Source organism: Mus caroli, unplaced genomic scaffold, assembly GCF_978045245.1.
Source record: "Mus caroli unplaced genomic scaffold, Mus_caroli_1 scaffold_3, whole genome shotgun sequence".
NCBI classification, from domain to species: Eukaryota; Metazoa; Chordata; class Mammalia; order Rodentia; family Muridae; genus Mus; species Mus caroli.
In genome coordinates this window covers 103,809,869-103,822,563 of record NW_028227258.1, presented here as the reverse complement: position 1 = coordinate 103,822,563, position 12,695 = coordinate 103,809,869, and the positions used below count along the sequence as shown (strand labels likewise).

Here is a 12,695-nt window from a genome sequence, read left to right as displayed (position 1 = left end):
AATGAGGGCTTGCTTACAGTTTCATAGGTTTAGTCCATGTTTAGCATGGTGGCATGCAGGCAGACTTGGTGCTGGGGAAGGAGCTGACCATTTACATCTGGATCCACGGGCAACAGGAAGCGAGGGACACTGGACCTTTCTTGGGCTTTTGAAACCTCAAAACCCAACTCCAGTGACACAATTCCTCTAATAAAGCTACACCCCCTAGTCCTTCTCAAGTAGGGACACTCTCTGATGACTAAATGTTCAAATCCATGAGTCTATAGGGGCTTTAATTTTTTTTTTTTTTTTTAATTTTCAAGACAGGGTTTCTCTGTGTAGCCTGGCTGTCCTGGAACTCACTCTGTAGACCAGGCTGGCCTCGAACTCAGATCTGCCTGCCTCTGCCTCCCGCGTGCTGGGATTGCAGAAGCACCGCACCCAGTACTTCAGGACACAGTCCTGCAGGCTGTTCTGCTTGCATGAAACCAGTTTCTTGCATGCTTTACAATGGTTGCTGACATTAATTTTTAAAAGGTAAAATATTTAAATAGACAAAAACATTTTGGAATATTTTCTAAAATTTGTGCATTCATTGAATTAATTGATTGTAGACATTTTAATCAGATTTTTAAGAAATATTACTAATACTTTTTAATTTTTCTTTTTTCAGAGAATCTGGAAGAAATTGCAAAGTGTACACTTTTAGTAAGGATGGGACATTGTTTGCCTGGAGCAATGGAGAAAAGTTAGTGTCCATTTGTCGAAAATTTTCTGTGCAGCATGAATATAACCATAGCTGGCATGATTAGAGATACATGTATTCTGTTATCATGGTAAAGCCTGTCTTTTATTGTCACATGTAGTGAGAGTACTTTGAACATCTTCGAGATTTTTTTTATATATGCCATAAATTGAATTATATAGTGACTTAGAATTAAAAATTACTGTGAGAAAAATTATTACTGAGGAAAGCAAAAGTTATTTAAAATAGTGTTCTAAATTACTGGTTAGGATTCTTAAATTTACTACTACCATTTAGAAAATAATTATTTTTTCACTTGTTAACTTTGGACTCAGATATTTTGTATTTTTGCTGTTAAATCAGTAACTAAAGTTTTAGTATTAGTTTTCTTGTATATAGAAGCATAGAAATTATTCAAAAGAATGATTAGTATAATTTATACTATATAAGGTATCAGATTACAAAATTGATCTTATAAGAAAATATTTAAATAGTCATATTTTTCTTAAAACCAGTTCTTTTGAATTTTTCACAAAGTCACTACAATATTTCACATAACAAAAAAATGTTCAACCATTTGTTCCTTATTTTTCTTTTGTTTTCAACTACATTATGGTTATACTGTTAGACTTTTCAAAGGAGAAAAAACTATATGCATTAGCCTGGAAATATGAATTGAACAGTTTTTTATAGTGGTAATATATTATAAAATCTTCTAAAAGTCAGATCAAATGTGATTAACCATTAAAGACTGTTAAATTAGTTGATTCACTTTTTAAGTTATTAACTCAAACTATAAAATATTTCCATTATATATAAACAGTATAATCTTAGCCACAATGTTAAGGGTGTTCTGTTTTGTTTTGTTACTGAGACGGAGTCTCTCTACATAGCCCTGGCTATCCTCAGACTCACTATGTAGACCAAGCTGGCCTGGTACTCACAGAGATCCACCTGCCTCTGCTCTGAGTGCTGTGATTAAAGGCGTGTGCCAGTTTACCCAGCTCAGTTTCTTTTCAATTATATCTTTATTTACATATATATATGTGTGTTATGGATGTTTTGCCCCCACATGCATCTGTGTCCCATGTGTGTACTCCCTTGGAGGCCAGAAGAGCCATCAGACCTGGTTTTAAGTCTAAGTGAATTTGTTTATAAAATCAACATAATGATGCTTGTGAAGATTCACGTAGATTTGCAGGAAGTGTTTTGGCCTGTGCCTGGGTTATCTAGGAAGCAGACAATTTGGAGCAATGGGGAACTACTTTTATTCTGTGACTCCTGCCATTTTGTCATTATTACACCACCATAATTCTTAACAGGCCTATATGTTAGACCGCTTTTGAGATTTTAATAGACTTGCTTACAGACTCCCCCAACGAATACAACCATGCGTTCACATTTAGAAAGCGGGCTTCTCCATTCTTCATTCTTTCTCCCTTTGATTTGATGACCCTTAGCTTTCCTGCAGCCTAGCCATGTGCTGGCTCCATTGGAAGTCCTATCACTTGTGGATCTTTCTGCTAATTCTGTACTATTTCTCAATACTTTTGGGGTAAATTTTACATTTTCTTTAAAGTTAAAGTATTGCCTTGGTATTTCTTGAAACTTCCTGAAAAGTGGTTATGAAAAGTGAACAATTGGGAGTGTTCTGTATTTGAAATGTTTTGGTTAGAGCTGGCTGTTATGAAATGGTAATTTTGCTGAAGTATTTTCTTTTGAAACCAGAGTAAATATAATCAGTGTCGCTAACAAGGGACTACTGCACTCCTTCGACCTCCCAAAAGCAGTTTGCCTGGAATTCTCACCAAATAACACTGTCCTGGCAACGTGGCAGCCTTACACTAGTAAGTATTTTCCCTTCATAAAAACATTCTAGCAGGAGCAATTATATTTGGAGGGAGAAAAACTAGGTTTATAACTTTGGAAAATGGTAATTTAAGGTCAAGCAGAAACCTCCCACACATACACACATACACACACCCAGCCATCTGCAGGGAATATGATCTTAGTGTATGACTTAGACTGCAAGTGAGCCACGTCCCTTAAGCCATCATGGATGGCCTTGAACTTCTGATCTTCCTCTCTGCATCTCTGCTGGGATCTCAGGTGTATACCACCATGCCCCATCCACGTGGTGCTGCAGTCTAAACCCAGGGCTTCATGCATGCTAGGCAAACACTCTACCAACTGAGCTACATCCGCCACCCCCACTTTTTCATTTTAACTAAGTAAGTACTTACTTTACTGTGACTATAACTTTTACTGCTTGAGATATCACAGAAAAATCAGCACAAAATTTTGTTCATACTTTCCTGAATATACAATCAATCATTCTCATTGCCAATCTTAATAAGTGTGCAGCCTTTGCTTACATTAAGTAATTAAGGACGTTAACCTTCTTACTTTAAGAAAGCTCCTTACAGCTTTTGTTATCCTAATTGCTGCCATTGCCATATCTATGTTTCTACTCCATTATGCAAAATAAAGGATACTTGAAAGCACTGTAGGTAGAAACATATGGACATAGTATGGATATACAGAATATAAACATGACTAATGAGGCAGGTGGATCTCTTAAGTAAAAAGGCCAGCCAGGTCTACATAGGACCAAGACAGCCAGAGCAAAATAGTGAGACCTCTTAAATAAACAACATTTTTTTTCAAAAGATCATTCATTAAAAAGACTTGTGTTTGCCGAGTGGTGGTGGCGGCGCACGCCTTTAATCCCAGCACTTGGGAGGCAGAGGCAGGTGGATTTCTGAGTTCGAGGCCAGCCTGGTCTACAAAGTGAGTTCCAGGACAGCCAGGGCTATACAGAGAAACCCTGTCTCGAAAAACCAAAAAAAAAAAAACGTGGAGAATCATAAATAACTTTATTTTTATGATCTATAGGTACAAACCTTCATGACTTGATCCCTGTGACAGTAATATATGTCAGAATTAATAAATCTCTCAAGTCTTAAAACATCATAACTTATCATTTTAGAGATGTGGGGCTTTCATTCAAACATGTTTTTAGCAATGAGTGACTAACTCCTTTACAAAGACAGGAAAGAAAGTTGATTGAAGGCAATTTTTTTATTTAATATTATTAATCCTATTCAAGACTTTTGTAAGAGTCAAATCTTAACAAATTTTAGAAGACAATCACTATAAAATATTTTTGTTGCAGCTTCTAAAGATGGCACTGCTGGGACACCTAACCTACAACTTTATGACATGAAAACTGGAGCGTGTTTGAAATCGTTCATCCAGAAAAAAATGCAAAATTGGTAAATAAATGCTTTAAAGTGCAATTTTAAAGACATTTTAGATTTTATGAATGTTTTGCCTGCATGTATGTATTTACAGTGTTTGTATGCCTACTAACCTTGGAGGTCAACAAAAGACTTCAGCTCCTCTGCAATCCTGGTTTTCTGCAAGAACAAGTGCTCTTAACCTCTGAGCTCTCTACAGCCTATAAAGTGATGGGTGTTGCTGATGTCATCATATATATTTGTTTCTCTGGTATTGATTTGGGAAATAAGTTAGACCAAAATAGAGAACTTTAAGGGTTTTTAAGTATATAAGAATATATTATAGTTAAAATGTTATCCCTTTTAGTCTTTAAAAAGGAAGGAATAGTATTTTTTTTAAGATACAACAATTTTTTTTTTTTTTGTGAAAATATTTTTTTATTTTCATAAGCTAAATGAAAAGCATAAAATAATACCAGGCAAAGATTATTAAAGTAAGTAGAAGGGTTTTTTTTTTTTTTAAATATTTTTATTACATATTTTCCTCAATTACGTTTCCAATGCTATCCCAAAAGTCCCCCATAGCGCCCCCCCACTTCCCTATCCACCCATTCCCATTCTTTTGGCCCTGGCATTCCCCTATATTGGGGCATATAAAGTTTGCAAGTCCAATGGGCCTCTCTTTCCATTGATGGCTGACTAGGCCATCTTTCGATACATATGCAGCTAGAGACAAGAGCTCCGGGGTTCTAGTTAGTACATCATGTTGTTCCAACAATAGGGTTGCAGATCCCTTTAGCTCCTTGGGTACTTACTCTAGCTTCTCCATTGGGAGCCCTGTGATACATCCAATAGCTGACTGTGAACATCCACTCCTGTGTTTGCTAGGCCCCAGAATCGTCTCACAAGAGACAGCTATATTTGGGTCCTTTCCGCAAAATCTTGCTAGTGTATGCAATGGTGTCAGCGTTTAGAAGTTGATTATGGGATGGATCCCTGGGTACGGCAGTCTCTAAATGGTCCATCCTTTCATCACCGCTACGAACTTTGTCTCTGTAACTCCTTCCCTGGGTGTTTTGTTCCCAATTCTGAGAAGGTGCACAGTGTCCACACTTTGGTCTTCATTCTTCTTGAGTTTCATGCGTTTAGCAAATTGTATCTTAAATCTTGGGTATCCTAAGTTTTGGGCTAATATTCACTTATCAGTGAATACATATTGTGTGAGTTCTTTTGTGATTGTGTTACTTCACTCAAGATGATGCCCTCCAGGTCCATCCATTTGGCTAGGAATTTCATAAATTCATTATTTTTAATAGCTGAGTAGTACTCCATTGTGTAAATGTACCATAATTTCTGTATCCATTCCTCTGTTGAGGGACATCTGGGTTCTTTCCAGCTTCTGGCTATTATAAATAGGGCTGCTATGAACATAGTGGAACATGTGTCCTTTTTACCGATTGGGACATCTTCTGGATATATGCCCAGGAGAGGTATTGCTGGATCCTCCGGTAGTACTATGTCCAATTTTCTGAGGAACCGCCAGACTGATTTCCAGAGTGGTTGTACAAGCTTGCAATCCCACCAACAATGGAGGAGTGTTCCTCTTTCTCCACATCCTCGCCAGCAACTGCTGTCACCTGAATTTTTGATCTTAGCCATTCTGACTGGTGTGAGGTGGAATCTCAGGGTTGTTTTGATTTGCATTTCCCTGATGATTAAGGATGTTGAACATTTTTTCAGGTGTTTCTCTGCCATTAGGTATTCCTCAGGCGAGAATTCTTTGTTCAGTTCTGAGCCCCATTTTTTAATGGGGTTATTTGACTTTCTGGAGTCCACCTTCTTGAGTTCTTTATATATATTGGATATTAGTCCCTTATCTGATTTAGGATAGGTGAAGATCCTTTCCCAATCTGTTGGTGGTTTTTTTGTCTTATTGATGGTGTCTTTAGCCTTGCAGAAGCTTTGTAGTTTCATGAGGTCCCACTTGTCAATTCTCGATCTTACAGCACAAGCCATTACTGTTCTATTCAGGAATTTTTCCCCTGTGCCCATATCTTCAAGGCTTTTCCCCACTTTCTCCTCTATAAGTTTCAGTGTCTCTGGTTTTATGTGAAGTTCCTTGATCCACTTAGACTTGACCTTAGTACAAGGAGATAGGAATGGATCGATTCGCATTCTTCTACATGTTAACAACCAGTTGTGCCAGCACCATTTGTTGAAAATGCTGTCTTTCTTCCACTGGATGTTTTTAGCTCCCTTGTCGAAGATCAAGTGACCGTAGGTGTGTGGGTTCATTTCTGGGTCTTCAATTCTATTCCATTGGTCTATTTGTCTGTCACTATACCAGTACCATGCAGTTTTTATCACAATTGCTCTGTAGTAGAGCTTTAGGTCCGGCATGGTGATTCCACCAGAGGTTCTTTTATCCTTGAGAAGAGTTTTTGCTATCCTAGGGCAGGTCACTGTTCTCCGACTGGGAGGGTGCCGGATGTCTGCGGCCCCTAAAGGGTGCTGCCTCAGCAGCTCTGTGGCTCCCGCCTGTCCCAGAAGCCGTCTGCCCCCGTGGTCCTCACTCTGACCTGTACAGACTAAGCTCGGCGGAGTCCCGGAGCCAAGATGGCGCTCCCTGCAGGGCAGGTCACTGTCCTCCGACTGGGAGGGTGCCGGATGTCTGCGGCCCCAAAAGGGTGCTGCCTCAGCGGCTCTGTGGCTCCCGCCTGTCCCAGAAGCTGTCTGCCTCTGTGGTCCTCACTCTAACCTGTAGACTAAGTTCGGCGGAGTCCCGGAGCCAAGATGGCACTCTCTGCAGGGCAGGTCTCTGTCCTCCAGCTGGGAGGGTGCCGGAAGTCTGCGGCCCCAAAAGGGTGCTGCCTCAGCGGCTCTGTGGCTCCTGCCTGTCCCAGAAGCCGTCTGCCCCCGTGGTCCCCACTCTGACCTGTAGAGACTAAGCTTGGCGGAGTCCCGGAGCCAAGATGGCGCTCCCTGCAGGGCAGGTCACTGTCCTCCGACTGGGAGGGTGCCGGATGTCTCGATACAACAATTTAATAAGACTCTGTTCACACTGTTGGTAGCAGACATAATGTAAATATTTGATCTTAAACAACATCATAAGCTTTAACATGGTTCTATTGTTTTCCTTTTTTTTTTTTCTTTTGACATAGGTGTCCTTCTTGGTCAGATGATGAAATTATTTGTGCCCGGAATGTTAACAACGAAGTTCACTTCTTTGAGAACAACAATTTTAGTATGGAAAAAACTTTCTATATAATCTTATTATCTACTTTAAAATACAGTTTTAAAAGTTTTTTGTTTGTTTTGTCTTTAGTGCTAAGAATATAGTTTTCCTAAGAATATAAGTGACATCATAGGATCATCCTAAATATAATTGATGTATTATAATTGTTGTTTATATTTATTTGCACAAATCTTTGTAAATTTGAATGGCACTGATATTCTAGAGCATAAATATTTTCTTTTTATGTTATCTGTATTATTAGGTAATAGACAATAGCTATTAAAATGTTATAATTCTTTTGTTCTTGCTGTTGAAATTCTGAAATATAATTTTAAAATTTGTTTATTTTTAAATTATTTAATTGATAAATTTTTAAGAAAGTGTGAAACTATACAGCTCTGCCTGACTTAAAACTCAAAGAGATCCTTCTACCTCTGCCTCCCAAATCCTAGGATTAAATGCGTGTGCCATAGCAGTTATGGTAGCCCATGCCTTTAATCCCAACATTTGGGAAGCAGAGGCATGGATCTCTTAAATAGGAGGCCAGCTTGGTCTACATTGTAAATTCCAGGACGACTTATCTGTAGCCCTGGCTAGCCTGGAAGTAGATGTATAAACCAGGCTAACCTGGAACTCACAGTGATCTCCCTACCTCTACCTCCTAAATGCGGATATTAAAGGCACGTGTTAACTAACACACCTGCCCTAAAGTGTTTTTTGTATAGAATTTCTGTTTCAATAATTGTTAACCATGGCTAGTCTTCTAACATCTATTCAATTATCATTTCTCTAAGCTAAAACCAAACAAATATTTCAATATATATCACTGAAAGTTAGGGTGGGCCATGCTTAACCATACAATTTAATACTTAGCCACACAATTGTCATAAATAATATGATTATTATTCAGACCTCTAACCCTTCAAAAGTTCTATTAAGTTTTAAAACTCAAGATCTGAAATTGTCATATATTGCAATTTGATATCTCTCAAATTTCTTTTAGTCTCTAGGTTCCTTCTCAGTCTCTTTTTTATCCCTTATAGTAGATTGTTTCTTTTTTCTTATTTTTTTGGGGGGAGGGCGGGGAGGTCTATGTTTATTTGTTGGTTTGCTTGTCTTTTGAGACAGCATTTCTCTCTGTAGCCCTGGCTATTCTAGAACTGGCATTGTTTGCCAGGCTGGTCTTGAACTTGGAGATCTGCCTGTTTCTGCCTCTTGAGCACTGGATTAAAGATTTATACCCCACCTGGCCAGCAGTAGATTATTTCAAACACTCATTTTTGTTTTGTATTTTTCTGTAGTTTGAAGTTTGTTTTTATTTCTTATCATAGAATTTAACATGTTACCAGTCTTAGGATACCCAAGATATAAGATACAATTTGCTAAACGCATGAAACTCAAGAAGAATGAAGACCAAAGTGTGGACACTGTGCACCTTCTTAGAATTGGGAACAAAACACCCAGGGAAGGAGTTACAGAGACAAAGTTCGTAGCTGTGATGAAAGGATGGACCATTTAGAGACTGCCGTATCCAGGGATCCATCCCATAATCAGCTTCTAAACGCTGACACCATTGCATACACTAGCAAGATTTTGCTGAAAGGACCCAAATATAGCTGTCTCTTGTGAGACGATGCCGGGGCCTAGCAAACACAGGAGTGGATGTTCACAGTCAGCTATTGGATGTATCACAGGGCTCCCAATGGAGAAGCTAGAGAAAGTACCCAAGGAGCTAAAGGGATCTGCAACCCTATTGTTGGAACAACATGATGTACTAACCAGAACCCCGGAGCTCTTGTCTCTAGCTGCATATGTATCGAAAGATGGCCTAGTCGGCCATCAATGGAAAGAGAGGCCCATTGGACTTGCAAACTTTATATGCCCCAATATAGGGGAATGCCAGGGCCAAAAGAATGGGAATGGGTGGGTAGGGAAGTGGGGGGCGCTATGGGGGACTTTTGGGATAGCATTGGAAATGTAATTGAGGAAAATATGTAATAAAAATATTAAAAATAAAAAAAAATTTATAGCAAATGAAAATAAGATTATTTTGCATGTAATAAAAAACAAGAGGCATAAAACAAAACAAAACAAAAAAACATGTTACCAGTCTTGTATAAATTGCTAATTGAATGTGGAGTTTTTGTTATATAATAAGATATTTTAGGATTATCTCACATATTTCCTGACATTCGTCTAGAGTCAGCTAATATTCTAAGCCAGCTGAGTCCCTTTCATGGAAAACAATATTTGCAGACTATAGTCTTGACTCTAAGGCTTCATGGCACTATAGTAATCATGGTAACTAGACTTTCCCATCCTCTCTTCTCTTCTCTTCTCCTCCCCTCCCCCCCCCCTCCTTTCTTTCTTTTTGGAGGCTGTAGTATTTAGCTTCATGCAGATAACTTCCATTTAAAAGTTGCAAGATTTAAAATACCTTTAGACTTATTTCATTTTATGTGTATGGTTACTTTGCCTACATGTATGGATACACATGCATGGTGCCTGTGAAGGTCAGAAGAGGGCATCTTGATCCTCTGGACCTAAAATTTCTAATGGTTGAATGTCACCATAGGGTGCTGGGAAGTAAGCCCAGATCCTCTGCAAGCCAAAAAAAAAAAAAAAGTCCTTTTTCTTTGGTATATCATAGATAGTGATTTGGGAATATCATAATCACATAAGTATTTATTTGCTGTGTTCCACATTATCCACACTGTATTCTGAAAAAAAATACCAATGGTAATACCAGTAACACAATTACTAAGAATAAAGAAAGGATAATTCTGGGTTTTTTTTTTTTATCTGTACAGCATCTAATTAGTGATTGAACACTTGTTATTTTATTATACTTAAATAAGAATTGGTAATTTTGCTCATATGTGCCAAAGAAGACATGTAGGCTCCTGTGCAGCATCTCGTCATTATAGACACCATAGTATGCACTTCATTTTCCTGCTTCTGATACTCTACCCACTTGGCTTTTGCCTTAGCTTGCTTATTTGTCTTCTTGGTGGGTCCTAGTTTGCTTCCTGTACCTTCCTGTACCTGTGACCACTTTAGAGAAGGAGTTTATTTTATCTTACAGTTTACCAGTCCATTATGAAACCAAAGCAGGAACCCAGGGGACAGGAACTGAAGAGTTCTACTTACAGCCTTGCTCCCCAGGGCCCAGCTTATAGGACCTAGAGTCAAGTGACACCAGCACAGTGGGTGGGTCCTCCCACATCATGCAGTAATCAAGAAAGGACTCCATGGATTTGCCTACAGTCTAATTTGATGGAGGCAATTCCTCAAGAAGTCTTCCCAAGTGACTCTAGTTTGTATCAAGGTGACAAAAACTATTGTCCACTTTCCTAGTTTTCTACAGAGGGGGAAATCTCAAGTTTGATAGTTTCTTGTGCTACTACACTTGAATACTTCCTGACGTCTGAAACTGAATAGAGAATAGCTCTCTATCCCATTAACTAGGGTAACACTGTTGTTTGTTAACATAGATGCTTGTTGCTTAGGATAGATTAATCAGGATCAGCTATCTTTATTATTATTTTTCATACAGAATTTCTATATGATAAGCACAGTTTACATTAGCAGGCTGAGGCCGATCTTTCCCATCTAATGGGCTCTATGACTTCTTTAACATAGAGATTGATAATTCATTGGAGCATATACCTTGTGTTTGGCATTATGTTCTTAAAGTCAATTCCTAGAAAATAAGTGGTATAATAATTAGTATTATCTTATTACTTGTTCAAGTTTGCATACCTAGTAAATGAGTGAATGAAATTCAAGCCTAATTCTGTCTGGCATTTTTACTGGAGTGCTCTGCCTCATTACATGAAACTACAATAAAGAGTTTGTAGTTATCCTAGTCTTTTATAATGAGTTCAGAGCTTCATAAGTTTTGTTAATTTATTATCCATGTCTAATTCATTTCTTCTCATTTTAGACACAATTGCAAATAAATTACATTTGCAAAAAGTTAATGACTTTAATTTATCACCTGGAACCCAACCTTATAAGGTAATTCTTGCTTTTATTTATTTATATAGCACATGTGTTTTTTCTACTTTTAAAAAGTATATCTAAAAACATCCATCTCAGTTTACCTGCTTCTGAGAATTAAGCACTGATTTATACATGTGTATCTTAGGTGGCAGTTTATGTCCCAGGAAGTAAAGGTGCCCCTTCATTTGTTCGACTATATCAGTATCCCAACTTTGCTGGACCTCAGGCAGCACTGGCCAATAAAAGCTTCTTTAAAGCTGATAAGGTTACAATGCTGTGGAATAAAAAAGGTATGATGAATAATTTTTCACTTTTGCTATTAGATATTAATTTAGGATTCATATATGTGTAAATAAAGGAATATAGATAACTTTATTTTAATCTCATTGAATACTGTTTTTCTGTCACAGCTACTGCTGTGCTGGTAATAGCCAGTACAGAGGTCGACAAGACGGGGGCCTCCTACTATGGAGAGCAAACACTGCACTACATTGCGACAAATGGGGAAAGTGCTGTGGTACAATTACGTGAGTACTCTAACAGTTTTCCTGTGCTAAAACAGTAAAATGATAAAAAGAATGTTTCAGTGTCACAAAATGTAATCCAGTCAGCCGGGCGTGGAGGCGCACGCCTTTAATCCCAGCACTCGGGAGGCAGAGGCAGGCGGATTTCTGAGTTCGAGGCCAGCCTGGTCTACAAAGTGAGTTCCAGGACAGCCAGGGCTATACAGAGAAACCCTGTCTCGAAAAACAAAAAAAGAAAAAGTAATACAGTCAGAATTCTTAATCCAGTGAATAAACTCAAATACTATAATGTTGATGATAAAATTCCTCTTCATTGAGCAGCTTAATGTCATTCACAAGTAAGCCTGACTTTGACAGACTCCAGTCAGTGTGGTTTAGTAGGAGTAGAATCTGTGAGTGACGTGGTTTGATGTAGTGGCTCTCTGAGCAGTAACTACCACAGCAAGTAGATGTGCTGAGTTTAGTAACAGCTGCAGAAACAATTAAATCCAACATGTTACCAGTTCACCTCTTACTTTGAAAAGCTAATAAACTATAGACTAATAGTGATTTTACCTAAAAAAATTTCTTTATGGTTATTTATTGTATGCATATGAGTGTTTTGTCTACATTGATATCTGTACACCATGTGCATACCTTTTGCCCAAGAAGGCCAGAAGAGGGCACCGGATCCCTGCAACTGGAGTTACATTGGTTGTGACCCACAGTTGGGTGCTGGGAATTGAACTCTGGTTTTCTGCAAAAGCAACAAGTAGCTCTTACCTGTGAGTCAGTTCTCCAGCCCCACGTACTGTTTGTCCATTCTAGCAGCTCCCTCACCCTTTCACATTGCCTGGAACGTGGGTAACAGAGAACTGTCCCATACTCTTCCCATCCAAAGCCCATGTTCCCACTGAAGATAGATAAGATAGAGACCTGAAATACTAAGGAAATACAATAGATCAAAAGAAGACATTGAATTCTGTGTC

The 12,695-nt window shown here is 38.4% G+C and overlaps 1 protein-coding gene across 1 annotated transcript in view; it reads left to right on the top strand.

Annotated features, from left to right (window-relative positions):
- Eif2a (eukaryotic translation initiation factor 2A) overlaps positions 1 to 12,695 on the top strand; it is a 34,946-nt gene that overhangs the window by 11,787 nt on the left and 10,464 nt on the right. Inside the window, exons 3-9 of the mRNA XM_021157233.3 lie at positions 653 to 727; positions 2,453 to 2,571; positions 3,900 to 3,999; positions 7,125 to 7,207; positions 11,145 to 11,218; positions 11,349 to 11,493; positions 11,614 to 11,730. Of these exons, the coding sequence (XP_021012892.1) occupies positions 653 to 727; positions 2,453 to 2,571; positions 3,900 to 3,999; positions 7,125 to 7,207; positions 11,145 to 11,218; positions 11,349 to 11,493; positions 11,614 to 11,730 (713 nt within the window). The remainder of the gene's footprint in view (positions 1 to 652; positions 728 to 2,452; positions 2,572 to 3,899; positions 4,000 to 7,124; positions 7,208 to 11,144; positions 11,219 to 11,348; positions 11,494 to 11,613; positions 11,731 to 12,695) is intronic.